Source organism: Bufo bufo, chromosome 6, assembly GCF_905171765.1.
Source record: "Bufo bufo chromosome 6, aBufBuf1.1, whole genome shotgun sequence".
NCBI classification, from domain to species: domain Eukaryota; kingdom Metazoa; phylum Chordata; class Amphibia; order Anura; family Bufonidae; genus Bufo; species Bufo bufo.
The window spans coordinates 256,126,707-256,142,211 of NC_053394.1; the positions used below are offsets into that span (position 1 = coordinate 256,126,707).

The 15,505-nt window shown below is 44.2% G+C and overlaps 1 protein-coding gene across 1 annotated transcript in view; it reads left to right on the forward strand.

Annotated features, from left to right (window-relative positions):
• The window catches only part of CDH23 (cadherin related 23), a 1,196,655-nt gene that overhangs the window by 1,077,854 nt on the left and 103,296 nt on the right, over positions 1-15,505 (forward strand). The window contains exons 46-47 of the mRNA XM_040438415.1: positions 545-661; positions 15,254-15,478. Coding sequence (XP_040294349.1) covers positions 545-661; positions 15,254-15,478 — 342 coding nt within the window. The remainder of the gene's footprint in view (positions 1-544; positions 662-15,253; positions 15,479-15,505) is intronic.

The window sequence follows — 15,505 nt, forward strand, 5'->3', positions numbered from 1 at the left end:
CTTCCTTTTCTCTTCTACTGCCTTCCCGATCCTCTTACCTTTTCCTATTAATAACCCCCTGCACTCTTGTTTTCTGCTGATTGAAAGTATCATGGCACTAACCAAACAAATCTCTTCTTTTCTTTATGGCTCACAATCCTGAAGGTTTGATCTGTATCTCTGTAAAAGCCTTCCCCTTCTCACTCATTCGTTGTCCTCCAACATCACCATCATCACCATGATAACTGTTCTCTGATGCTTACCCATAGTCATTGCTGGCAAGGATGGTGTCTTAGTCATCTTAAAGGGCAAGTGTCCCTTTATTGGTTGTTGCTAAGCCTATGCAGACTGAACTTGGGGGTCACTGTAGGTGTAATTGTAAAGATGGAAATGTTTGCATTAATGATTTGATATGTTGGCATGAATTGTATGGAAATCTAATGACGGAAATATGCTACATATGGTCAGGGACTGCACCCTATGGTTGGTTATTATACACTGGATGGTAGCTATAAATTTAGTAAACCTTAATTTGTGACGTATTCTCCTTTTCTTTTCTTTCCAGGAGCAGTTATGGTAAATTCTCCTTTGAATAGAGAGCTAGTGGCTACATATGACATTTCTGTCTCTGTTTATGATAATGCAAGTCAGGTGGTTGATAGAACAGTCAGTGTCCCAAATGGTAAGTATTCCCTACTGTCTTGAAATATTGCACTCAGAAATTGGTTTAAAGGGGTTGTCCAGGGCTTATTAAATGATGGTCTATCCACAGAATAGGCCATCACTAGTTGATCTGCAGGAGCCCAACACCCCACATCCCCGTCAATCAACTGGTCTGTGTAGCTCTGTCGATGGAAGTCAGTGCCCTAGCTACACAACACCATAGACATTGTAGTTGCAGGAGGACATTACTACAGGGCTGATACAATTGACTTCAATGGGAACAGCCCTGTAGTAGCTAGGACACTACAATGTTGCTAAAGTAGCTCTGGCACTAACTTTAGTCGATTGAGCTACATAGACCAGCTGATCGTTGGTAGTGCAGGGTGTCTGACCCCAGATGATCAGCAAGTGATGGCCTATCCTGAGGATAGACTATCACTTAAAGGGAACCTGTCATCAATTTTATGCTGACCTCACTGTGGGCAGCATAAAATAGTGACAGAAATGCTGATTTCAGCAGTGTGTCATTTATGAGCTAAAAGTAAGTGGTTGCTGAGAACCAGCATCATAATCATTGCAGCCCAGGCCTTGAAAAGAGTCAAATCTACCTGAGAAGAGTCATGGTTATTCATAAATTCCTGCTCTCCCCGTCCATCTGCTGATGATTGGCAGTTCTCTCCTAGAGAGAAAGGGAGAAAACTAGGTAGAAGCCTGTCAGACATCAGCAGGTGGGCAGGAGAGCAGGTGATTATGAATAACCATGACTCTTCTCAGGTGGCCAGGACTCTTTTACAGGCCCAGTCTGCAATGATTGTGATGTTGGTTCTCGGCAACAACTTACTTTTAACTTATAAATGACAGACCGCTGAAATCAACTCACCTGTCTCTACTTTATTCTGTTGTTAGTATGGGCAGCATAAAGGTGATGACAGGTTGCCTTAAAAAAGAACCTTGACAACCCAATTAAACCAGGGGCATAGCTAAAGTTCAGCTTGTTCCCCATTTCCCTACACAACTTCTCTGCATGCCATCTGGCCAAATACAGAATATAATCTTCAGCTGCATCACTGTTGGTTTCCCTCTAAGCCTCTATGAAGAGGATAGTTTGAGACCTAGATGCTGCTGCTTCTAATATTTAGCTATATAGCATGCAGATATACAGGACTGTAAAGCATCCAGGTATGATGCAACAAAAATTACTGTCTGCATCTATGGTGGTCTAGGACAGTGAAGGAGTTGATGTCAGCATATCTGATGGTCTAAAACAGTGAGGTTGTATAGTCCAAGGTGCCTGATAGCCTGGGCTGTGAAGAGGTTAATTCTAGAATCTCTGGTGTTTTAGGGTGGTAAAATGTCTGGTGTTAGTATAAATAGTGATCTAGGGCAGTGTAGTGGTGAATGTCAATATTCTTGGTGGTTGAGGACAGAGAAGTGGTTAATGCTAGTATAACTAATGGTCTAGAACAGTGAATTGGTTAATGTCTAGGAAAATAAAGCAGTTAATGTCTGTATGCATGGTTTTCTAGCACAGTGAAAGGGTCAATGTCAGTATAACCAGTGGTCTAAGACAATTAAAGGCTTAATTCTAGGATCCTTGGTGGCCTGGACCAGTGGAGAGGTTAATTCCATGATCCCTGGTGTTCTACGGTGGTAAAGGAGTTATTGTCAGTATAAATGGTGATCGAGGGCAATTAAGTATTTATTATCAATAGTGGCCTAGGGTAGTGAAGTGGTTTAATGTCAGCATACTTAGTGGTCTAGGACAGTGAATGGGCTGTACATTCCTGCATTTATGGTGGTCTTGGGCAATGAAGGCATTAATTTAGGGATCCCTGGTGGTCCATGGCAGTGAAGAGGTTATTGTCAGTATACCTGGTGATCTTGGTTAATGAGGGGTTAATTCCAGTATACCTGGTGGTTTGTGGTTTGAAGGGGTTAATGTAATAAACACTGATCGCTTAGGACAGTGAAATGGTTAAAGGGGGTTTCTCATCTTAGACAGATAGGTGTCTCTTGTGTGAGTGATGCGCGGCCGCACTCATTTCTATGGGACTGATGAAAACTATCTCCAGCAGTCCCATAGAAGAGAACGGAGAGGTTGCTGGACTACCTTTTAATTGCCCTCCTCCATGGATATTAAAATTAAAGGAATTGCGTCATCTCAGACTTTGATGGCATATCATTAGGATATCAAAGTATGAGATGACACACCCTCTTTAATGTTAATATCTCTGAGAAGGGGCAAATGAAAGGTTAATGGTATATGCCTGGGGTTCAGTGATTACTCAACTCTTCAGGCTCCAACATTGTGCAGAATGGAACAGCTGTAACTAGACAGCTGCATAGTTCTCTCTATGATCATTCACGAGTGCTCTGTCTGATTCATGTTAGTGTGATGAGGAGTCCTGTGAAGCCTTCTGGTTTAGGGGTTTTGTCGCAGCTGCAGCCAATATAGTTTTGCCACTGGTTGAAACTAAAATTTTAGGGTATACATAACCCTCAATAGTAGTCCATTGGAGGACTATGCAGAACATATTATTATTACTTTATTAAACCATCATAATGTACTTGGTATTACTAATAATTACTGGGGATTCAGGTGACCTATCTTTAGTTGTTTAACCCCTTAGTGACCACTAGGGATGAGCGAATCGACTTCAGATGAAACATCCAAAGTCGATTCGCATAAAACTTTGTTTCAATACTGTACGGAGCAGGAGCTCCGTACAGTATTAGAATGTATTGGCTCCGATGAACTTCATATATTGATTTCTACTGTAAAAAAAACAATTCCTGAACTCTGGTTTAGTTCCAAGGTAAGTAATAACTTCGGCTCATCGGAGCCAATAAAATCTAATACTGTATGAAGCACTCGCTCCGTACAGTATTGAAATGAACTTTTATGTGAATCGACTTCGGGTGTTTTATCCGAAGTTGATTCGCTCATCCCTAGTGACCACCCATATGCCTGTTTACAGCAGTCACTATGGGGCCTTAGGCTGGGCCATTGACTTTTCACTGCGATCCTGTCTAAGCGCTGCATGGGTCCCTCGTACAGCGGAGAACAGTGCTCCTGCTCTAACAGCCCGGACTGCCCTGAGTGCCGATCCGGGCTGTTAACCCCTTACATGCCACGGGCAATGGCACACGCCGCATGTAAGCGGTGACGGAGGGAGCAGACTACCTCTGTCTCCCATCATGCCCCATCCCCCACAAGTGAGATTGCGGGTTGCCGTTGTGTGTATAGGCTAGGTGAGACCTGGGGTAGGACTCAAGCAAGCCTTGAGTGTTTCCCAGTAGGCTGCTACATTGTATTTTAGATTGACTGTAATAGTCCCCTTGTGAGACTATTAATTGGTTAAAAAAAAAAGTTTAAAAAAAAAGTTAAAAACAAAATTCCAATGATAAATACACTTTTTCCCATTGAAAATCCGCTTTTCAATGAAAAAAATTGCAAAAATAAATTCTCCCCCATATGTTTGGTATCGCCACATCCGTAATGGCACACAACAATACACAAATATCATGTAAATTATCCCCTATGGTGAACGCCATAAAGAAACTACAAAAAATGCCAGAATTGCTAATTTATTCTTAGTCGCCACCGAAAAAAACTTAATAACAAGTGATCAAAGTGTTATTTACCTCAAAATTATACCAATGAAAACTACAATTCATCCTGCAAAAATCAATCCCTCACACAACTCCATAGAAAGAAAAATAAAAAGTTATGGGTCTTAGGATGCACTTATGCAAAAAGATTTTCATTTTTTAATAAAAAGGAGTTTTATTGCACAAAAGTAGTGCAGCATGATAATGAGATTGCAGCTAGGCTGCCTTTGATCTGGCGCACTCACATCATCACATTTGGCAGCCGCCGGTGACTGTGCTGCAATGTCATAATTATGCCACAATGTGTGTAGTGAGGGGCGTGAGCCACAGCGTATTTGGGTCATCGTATGTGACTGCTATCAGCAGCTCCTCTTATAAGGCTCCAGTACTGATATAACCTCCGGAGACATTACATCATATGTGACTGATATCAGCCACTCCTCTTATAACGCTCCAGTACTGATATAACCTCCAGAGACATTACATCCTATGTGACTGATATCAGCCACTCCTCTTATAATGCTCCAGTACTGATATAACCTCCAGAGACATTACATCCTATGTGACTGCTATCAACAGCTCCTCTTATAACGCTCCAGTACTGATATAACCTCCAGAGACATTACATCCTATGTGACTAATATCAGCCACTCCTCTTATAACGCTCTAAGGCTTATTGCACACGACAGTATATTTTCACGGTCCGCAAAACGGGGTCCCGTTTTTCCGTGATCCGTCACCGTTTTTTCGTCCGTGGGTCTTCCTTGATTTTTGGAGGATCCACGGACATGAAAAAAAAGTCGTTTTGGTGTCCGCCTGGCCGTGCGGAGCCAAACGGATCCGTCCTGAATTACAATGCAAGTCAATGGGGACGGATCCGTTTGATGTTGACACAATATGGTGCCATTTCAAACGGATCCGTTCCCATTGACTTTCAATGTAAAGTCTGGAGTCCCTTTTATACCATCTGATCGGAGTTTTCTCCAATCCGATGGTATATTTTAACTTGAAGCGTCCCCATCACCATGGGAACGCCTCTATGTTAGAATATACTGTCGGATATGAGTTAGATCGTGAAACCTCATTTCCGACAGTATATTCTAACACAGAGGCGTTCCCATGGTGATGGGGACGCTTCTAGTTAGAATATACTACAAACTGTTTACATGACTGCCCCCTGCTGCCTAGCAGTATCCGATCTCTTACAGGGGGCCGTGATCAGCACAATTAACCCCTCAGGTGCCGCACCTGAAGGGGTTAATTGTACTATCATATACCCCTGTAAGAGATCAGGGCTGCCAGGCAGCAGGGGGCAGACCCCCCCCTCCCCAGTTTGAATATCATTGGTGGCCAGTGCGGCCCCCTCCCTTCCTCCCTCTATTGTAATAATTCGTTGGTGGCACAGTGTGCGCCACCCCGCCCCCCCCCCTTCCTCCCTCTATTGTAATAAATCGTTGGTGGCACAGTGTGCGCCCCCCATCGGCCCCCCCTCCCTCTATAGCATTAACAACATTGGTGGCCAGTGTGCGGCCTCCCATCTCCCCCCCCATCATTGGTGGCAGCGGAGTTCTAGCAATAGTACAATAGTAAAAGATTAATACTTACCTGGGAGCTGCGATGTGCGTGTCCGGCCGGGAGCTCCTCCTACTGGTAAGTGACAGTTCATTTAGCAATGCGCCGCACAGACCCTGTCACTTACCAGTAGGTGGAGCTCCCGGCCGGACACGAACATCGCAGCAGCAGCCAGCAGCAGGTAAGTATGAATCTTCTACTATTGTACTATTGCTAAGTAACCATGGCAACAGTCCTGGTTGCCATGGTTACCGATCGGAGCCCCAGCGATTAAACTGGGACTCCGATCGGAACTCCGCTGCCACCAATGATGGGGGGGGGGGGAGATGGGAGGCCGCACACTGGCCACCAATGTTGTTAATGCTATAGAGGGAGGGGGGGCCGATGGGGGGCGCACACTGTGCCACCAACGAATTATTACAATAGAGGGAGAGAGGGGGGGGGCGCACACTGTGCCACCAACGATTTATTACAATAGAGGGAGAGAGGGGGGGGGGGCGCACACTGTGCCACCAACGAATTATTACAATAGAGGGAGGGGGGGGGGGGGGCGCACACTGTGCCACCAACGAATAATTACAATAGAGGGGGGGGGGGGGGGCCGCACTGGCCACCAATGATATTCAAACTGGGGAGGGGGGGAGGGTCTGCCCCCTGCTGCCTGGCAGCCCTGATCTCTTACAGGGGATATGAGAGTACAATTAACCCATTCAGGTGCCGCACCTGAAGGGGTTAATTGTGCTGATCACGGCCCCCTGTAAGAGATAGGGTGCTGCCAGGCAGCAGGGGGCAGTCTTGTACACAGTTTGTAGTGTATTCTAACTAGAAGCGTCCCCATCACCATGGGAACGCTTCTGTGTTAGAATATACTGTCGGTTCAGAGTTTTCACGAAGTGAAAACTCAGCTATGAAAAAGCTTTTATGCAGACGGATCTTCGGATCCGTCTGTATAAAAACTAACCTACGGCCACGGATCACGGACACGGATGCCAATCTTGTGTGCATCCGTGTTCTTTCACGGACCCATTGACTTGAATGGGTCCGTGAACCGTTGGCCGTGAAAAAAATAGGACAGGTCATATTTTTTTCACGGCCAGGAAACACGGATCTCGGATGCGGCTGCAAAACGGTGCATTTTCCGTTTTTTCCACGGACCCATTGAAAGTCATGGGGTCCGCGAAAAAAAAACGGAAAACGGCACAACGGCCACGGGTGCACACAACGGTCGTGTGAAAGAGGCCTAATACTGATATAACCTCCAGAGACATTACATCATATGTGACTGATATCAGCCACTCCTCTTATAATGCTCCAGCGCTGATGTAACCTCTAGAGACATTACATCATATGTGACTGATATCAGCCACTCCTCTTATAACGCTCCAGTACTGATATAACCTCCAGAGACATTACATCCTATGTGACTAATATCAGCCACTCCTCTTATAATGCTCCAGCGCTAATATAACTTCCAGAGACATTACATCCTATGTGACTAATATCAGCCACTCCTCTTATAACGCTCCAATACTGATATAACTTCCAGAGACATTACATCATATGTGACTGATATCAGCCACTCCTCTTATAATGCTCCAGTACTGATATAACCTCCAGAGACATTACATCCTATGTGACTAATATCAGCCACTCCTCTTATAACGCTCCAATACTGATATAACTTCCAGAGACATTACATCATATGTGACTGATATCAGCCACTTCTTTTATAATGCTCCAGCGCTGATATAACCTCTAGAGACATTACATCATATGTGACTGATATCAGCTGCTCCACTTATAATGCTCCAGCACTGATATAACCTCCAGAGACATTACATCCTATGTGACTGATATCAGCCGCTCCTCTTATAATGCTCCAGCGCTGATATAACCTCTAGAGACATTACATCATATGTGACTGATATCAGCTGCTCCACTTATAATGCTCCAGCACTGATATAACCTCCAGAGACATTACATCCTATGTGACTGATATCAGCCGCTCCTCTTATAATGCCCCAGCGCTGATATAACCTCTAGAGACATTACATCATATGTGACTGATATCAGCTGCTCCACTTATAATGCTCCAGCACTGATATAACCTCCAGAGACATTACATCATATGTGACTGATATCAGCCGCTCCTCTTATAATGCTCCAGCGCTGATATAACCTCTAGAGACATTACATCATATGTGACTGATATCAGCTGCTCCACTTATAATGCTCCAGCACTGATATAACCTCCATAGACATTACATCCTTTGTGACTGATATCAGCCGCTCCTCTTATAATGCTCCAGCGCTGATATAACCTCTAGAGACATTACATCATATGTGACTGATATCAGCCGCTCCTCTTATAATGCTCCAGCACTGATATAACCTCCAGAGACATTACATCATATGTGACTGATATCAGCCGTACCTGTTACATTTCACTGTGCAAGCCTTCTAAAAGATCATTAATAAATATATTGAAGAGAATAAGGCCCAATACTGACACCTGAGGTACCCCACTAGTGACAGTGACCCAATCTGAGTGTGTACCGTTAATAACCACCCTCTGTTTTCTATCATTGAGCCAGTTACTTACACACATACAGACATTTTCTCCCAGTCCGAGCCTTCTCATTTTATATACTAACCTTTTATGTGGCACATTATCAAATGCTTTGGAGAAGTCCAGATATACGACATCCATTGACTCACCCCGGTCAAGTCTAGAACTTACCTCCTCATAGAAACTGATTAAATTAGTTTGACCTGACCGATCCCTCACGAAGCCATGCTGATATGGCCTTATTTGCTTATTTTCATTGAGGTACTCCAAGATAGCATCTCTTAGAAAACCTTCAAACAATTTACCCACGATGGATGTTAAATTATCTCATATTGGAAAATACATAACTTTTATTTGTTTACTAATAAAATTACCCTACAATTCTATAAATCACACTACATAAATTGCTGTGCCAATGGTACCCTTGGGCTAGGGGTGTCCAGGTGGCTAATACTGGGTCTCTTACAACTATCTGACCCTACAATATATCGGATCCCTGCAGTTAGGGGCAATGCACACCTAAAAGAGGACCCTCTAGACCTCGTTACCTAAGAGTCCCTCCTTGTCCCTGCGCCGCAATGGAGACTGCCCTGCTTCATCAAGCTACAGTGGGGGACCCAGTTACTATTCTGGTAATTTAAATGAAAATGCCCCAATAATGTCCCGAAGCGTTTCGTTGGTAACAATCCAACTCATCAGGGGACCAATGTGAAAAATACCAAAAGCAGTGACCCTGGTGGTACGGCCCTTCAAATAATTTGTGCCTGGCTGATATATTGCCTCACATCCAGAGACCAACCTCCCGTCCCGGGGTCACATAAAACATGCAAAACATAAGGGAAACGTGTAACAGGATCAGCAGTGCCGATCACAACAGTGGTCAAAACATACAGTGCCTCAGAGGTATACTAATCATCTCATCCATGTATCGGTACACACAGACCGAGGCTGGCATCCTGCGTGTGGCATCAGGACTTGTGATGTCCCTCATTGCACTTTTTAAGCATGCCTGGGATGCTGGCCACGCCTCCCTTCTCCATCACGTGACCACCACGTGACCCGGTCATTGGTTCTGGCCAGGTGACACGTGCGTCACGTGACCACAAAGGAGAGAGACAGAAAGTATTCCAGTCACTCCTTCTTGTGTTCTCAATGATGGGGGTGGCAATGAGCATGGAAGGGGGAGGTATTTAGGGCATGAACCATCCCCAGACACCACACTAGTGTTTACAATATGTATTTATTTTGTGCGCTACCTGTCATTAGGTTAATGACACGAGGCGCAACCAGGGCATTATCATAGCAATAGGTATACTTAATCACTCTGCTTCGTGCAAGAATACAGTGGCACTTTTTGGACAGATGGATCAAATTAACAGCTAAAAAAGGAAGGAAAAGTAGTAACGTAAGAAGAGCCAAAATTGCATATTGGGAATATAACAAGTCATCAGGTAATGATATAAATGAGATCACAAATAGATCCTAAAAATCAGCATGGGGATAGGTAAATAACATATATAGTAAAGAATGACACCCTTGTAGCCATTACTGATTGAGGCCTCCTGGCTGCTCTGGATCAAGGAAAACACTACGTATGTAAATTATAGCAAAATGAGGCAGCCATATAACAATTGCTCATTGAGGCAAAAATCCACCATGTTTCTCGCTGTAGTATTTTCCTGTCCCAATCTCCACCTCTCACTGGAGCAGGCACCAATTCTATGCCCATGAATTTCATTCCAGAGTATATCCCCCCATGATGACTTACAACATGTTTTGCCAAGGGGGTGTCCCTGCCTTGTCGCATATCACCCAGGTGTTCACCTACGCGCCTTCTTAGTTCACAAGTGGTCTTGCCCACGTATTCCAAGCCACATATACAGGTTGCTTTGTATATAACCCCTCTGGATCGACAGTTGATAAATTGTTTGATCGTATACCTTTTCTGGGCGACACCACTCACGAATTCCCGGCCTTGGGTGATATGCGCACACGCTACACACCCACTGCATCAATAGCATCCCCATACCGGCCAGAGCCAGCCTGCTCTTTTCTTTCTGGACGGATCATTAAAGTGGCTATGAACAAGCCGATCTCGCAGGCTACGCCCTCTTCGGTAGGTAATCTGCGGGGTGCTAGTTATCACATTCTTAATGTCAGGGTCTAATTGAAGTATCCCCCAATGTTTTGAAATCACCTCTTTGAGTTCCTTTGCTGCTCCATCAAAAGTAGCAATAAGGCGTATCGGGTTCGTGACCTCCTGTTTTTTCGGAGGGTGCAAAAGCTCAGTTCTGTTACTTTTTAGTGCCCTCAGGTAAGCCCTTTTTAAGACAGAATCTAGTTAACCCCTTTCTAGAAACTGTTCCCTTAAGTCTCCTGCTTGTTGCTTAAAATCGCTAAGAGACGAACAGTTCCTCCTGATTCTTAAATATTGGACCACCAGGATCCCCCATTTAAGGGGCTGAGGATGATGGCTATCCCATCTTAGCAGGGAATTCAATGCAGTGGGTTTTCTGTATGTTTTCATTTGAACTATCCCCTTGGTCCCTTTGTGATCTCAATATCAAGGAAAGGGAGAGTACCATGTCCCAGTTCAGAGGAAAACCGTAAGCCTATATCATTTTGGTTGATCGTCAACATCAGCTGTCCTTGGTTCCTCTCCAAATCACGAAGACATCGTCTATGTATCTAGCCCACATGACAATGCCCACAGTAGATGGAATGGGTGGTTCCCCAAATATGATATTCTTTTCCCACCAGCCCAGGAACAAATTAGCGTACAATGGGGCACGTGAACTCCCCATCGTCGTGCCCCTGAGCTTGTGGTAAAAGACTCAGTCAAGCACAAAGTAGTTTTTCGTCAATGTCAATTCCAGTAAGTCAAGTACGAATTGATTGTGTGCCTTGAATTGGCAACCTCTGGTGTTGAGGAATTCTCTCACTGCCCTTCATCCCTAGGTGATGTGGGTTAGAGGAGTATAGGGCCTCAACATTAATGGACCCCAAAAGTGCCTCCTCTTCAAGGAATACACCTTCCAGGCGACCCAACAGGTCCCCAGTATCCCTTATATAGGATGGTAAGGTTCTCACAAAGGGGGCCAAAATCGAGTCAATGTAGGCTCAGGCTGTTAATGCTGACACTATCGATGCAGTGGGTGTGTGGCGTGTGCGCATATCACCCAAGGCCGGGAATTCATGAGTGGTGTCGCCCAGAAAAAGTATACGATCAGACAATTTATCAACTGTCGATCCAGAGGGGTTCTATACAAAGCAACCTGTATATGTCGCTTGCAAAACGTGGGCAAGACCACTCGTGAACTAAGAAGGCGCGTAGGTAAACACCTCGGTGATATGCGACAAGGCAGGGACACCCACTTGGCAAAACATGTTGTAAGTCATCATGGGGGGATATACTCTGGAATGAAATTCATGGGCATAAAATTGGTGCCTGCTCCAGTGAGAGGTGGAGATTGGGACAGGAAAATACTACAGCTAGAAACTGGGTGGATTTTTGAACTTAAAACAATGCAGCCAAGGGTCCTCAATGAGCAATTGTTATATGGCTGACTCATTTAGCTATAATTTACATACATAGTGTTTTCCTTGATCCAGAGCAGCCAGGAGGACTCAATGAGTAATGGCTACAAGGGTGTCATTCTTTACTATATGTTACTTGCCTGTCCCTATGCTGATTTTTAGGATCTATTTGTGATCTCATTTATATCATTACCTGATGAATTGTTATATTCCCAATATGCAATTTTGGCTCTTCTTATGTTACTACTTTTCCTTCCTTTTTTAGCTGTTAATTTGATTCATCTGTCCAAAAAGTGCCACTGTATTCTTGCATGAAGCAGAGTGATAAAGTATACCTATTGCTATGATAATGCCCTGGTTGCACCTCGTGTCATTAACCTAATGACAGGTAGCGCACAAAATAAATACATATTGTAAACACTAGCGTGGTGTCTGGGGATGGTTCATGCCCTAAATACCTCCCCCTTCCATGCTCATTGCCGCCCCCATCATTGAGAACACAAGAAGGAGTGACTGGAATACTTTCTGTCTCTCCCCTTTGTGGTCATGTGACGAGCGTGTCACCCCGCCGGAACACATGACTGGGTCACTTGGTGGTCACGTGGCGGAGAAGGGAAGCGTGGCCAGCGTCCCGGGCGCGCTTAAAAAGCGCAATGAGGGACATCACAAGTGCTGCTGCCACACGCAGGATGCCAGCCCGGTCTGTGTGTACCGATACATGGATGAGATGATTAGTATACCTCTGAGGCACTGTATGTTTTGACCACTGTTGTGATCGGCACTGCTGATCCTGTTACAAGTTTGCTTTATGTTTTGCATGTTTTATGTGACCCAGGGACGAGGTTGGTCTCTGGATGTAAAGCGATATATATCAGCCAGGTACTAATTATTTGAATGGCTGTACCGCCGGGGTCACTGCTATTGGTATTTTCACATTGATCCCCTGATGAGTTGGATTGTTACCAACGAAACGCATCGGGACATTATTGGGGCATTTTCATTTAAATTACCAGAATAGTAACAGGGTCCCCAACTGAAGCTTGATGAAGCAGGGCAGTCTCCATTGCGGCGCAGGGACAAGGAGGGACTCTTAGGTAACGAGGTCTAGAGGGTCCTCTTTTAGGTGTGCATTGCACCTAACTGCAGGGATCCGATATATTGTAGGGTCAGATAGTTGTAAGAGACCCAGTATTAGCCACTCGGACACCCCTAGCCCAAGGTTACCATTGGCGCAGCGATTTATGTAGTGTGATTCATAGAATTTTAGGGTAATTTTATTAATAAACAAATAAAAGTTATGTATTAAGGTATCCTTTTCCAATATGAGATAGTTAAGCAGTGTGGTTTCCTAGTATTTCAGCATTGACCATTGTTCAATTTGGTTGTGTATTCAGTTATTCCACAACAGATGTTAAACTTACCGGCCTATAGTTTCCGGGCTCTATTTTTGGACCCTTTTTGAATATTTGCACCACATTTTGTATGCGCCAATCCTATGGAACACTCCCTGTCAGTATAGAATCCTTAAATATCAGAAATAAGGGTCTGGCTATGACATTACTTAAGTCTCTTAGGATACGTGTATGTAGTGTATGCCATCTGGTCCCAGCGATTTGTCTATTTTAATCATTTTAAGGCTACTTTCACACTCGCGTTTGGTGCAGATCCATCATGGATCTGCACAGACGGATCCGTTCAGATAATACAACCGTCTGCATCCATTCAGAACGGATCCGTTTGTATTATCTTTAACATAGCCAAGACGGATCCGTCTTGAACACCATTGAAAGTCAATAGAGGACGGATCCATTTTCTATTGTGCCAGATTGTGTCATAGAAAACGTATCCGTCCCCATTGACTTGTGTCAGAACAGATCAGTTTGGCTCAGTTTTGTCAGACAGACACCAAAACGCTGCAAGCAGCGTTTTAGTGTCCGCCTCCAAAGCGAAATGGAGACTGAACGGAGGCGAACAGAGGCAAACTGATGCATTCTGAGCGGATCCTTTTCCATTCAGAATGCATTAGGGCAAAACTGATCTGTTTTGGACAGCTTGTGAGAGCCCTGAATGGATCTCACAAACGGAAAGCCAAAACGCCAGTGTGAAATTAGCCTAAGATGGCACTGTACTTCTTCCTGGGTCAGACAGGTCACTTTTAATGGGGAATTTAATGTTACATTTTTCATTTCATCTGACATTTTAGTTAATGAGAAAGTTATGTGTACCCCAAAATGGCACCAATAAAAACTACAACTTGTCCCGGAAAAAACAAGCTCTCATACAGCTATATAGACGCAAAAATAAAAAAAAGTTATTGCTATTGGCAGGTGACAATAAAAAAATGGAAGAAAAACGCTTGGTCCATAAGGCCCAAAACAGGCTGGTCACTAAGGGGTTCAATTAGTAATTACATTTATATTGTTTTGCAATTCTCTAAAGTCTTCTGTATAGTTTAGTTTGGTGTCACACACAGTTTTTGTGTGTGTTTTTATCAGCTTTTTGCTGTGTTTTTTTTTACAAAAAATATCAGTTATAGGCTACATGCACACGACCATATGAGTTTTGCGGTCTGCAATCTGCGGATTCGCAAAAAAAAAAGGATGACATCCGTATGCCATCCGTTTTTCTTTTGCAGATCCATTGAAATGAATGGGTCTGCATCCTCTCCACCAAAAAAACGGAACGGACACGGAAACAAAATACGTTTGTGTGCATGAGGCCATAGATGTATGGAAGTCTATGAGAAATATTAAAGGGGTTGTCCAGATGTTTAATATTGATGACCTATTCTCAGAGAGGCGTGCCAACATCTGGCACCCCTGTTGATCATCTGTTTGAGAAGCCGGGAGGGCGCCGTAGCCTCCTCATAGTTTCCCAAGCACAGGGCTGTCCATTAGATAGCAGACATGCTTGGTACTGCAGCCCAGGCCCATTCCCTTGAATAGGACTGAGCTGCGCCTAGGCTGTGTGACCAATGAATGTGAGGTAACAGTGCTAGGAGGAGGCTGCATCGCTCAGAGCGCCACGGCCTCTTCAGACAGCTGATTGGCTGGCTGTGGGTAATCAGACCCCGACTGATCAGATACTGATGGCCCTATCCAAAAGATCGGCCATCAATATGAAAAAGTCGGAGAACCCATTTAAACACAGGACAAACAGGTGCAGGGGCATTTTTCGGTAAATATATATATTTTTTAAATCACTGCTTTCACTGGGGCATTTTTTCATCACTAGACCTCTACAATCTTAGCTTTTTTGCTGCTTCAAAAAATTTATGTGCAACGTGTTATTTAAAAAAAAAATGCTTTTTATCGTTCACAGCAAAACTAACAGTCAATGTTCTGGATGTCAATGACAACACTCCTAGATTTCGCCCTTTTGGGGTTACTGTTTTTACTCAGAGGATTATTGAAGGCGCTACCCCGGGAACCACACTGCTATCAGTGTCTGCTGTTGATCCAGATAAAGGACCCAATGGTCTCATTACTTATTCTCTCCATAGCCTGGTCCCAGCAGGATATGCACAACTTGAAGATAATATGGCAGGTATGAGAGAGTCAACTTCTCAAGCTT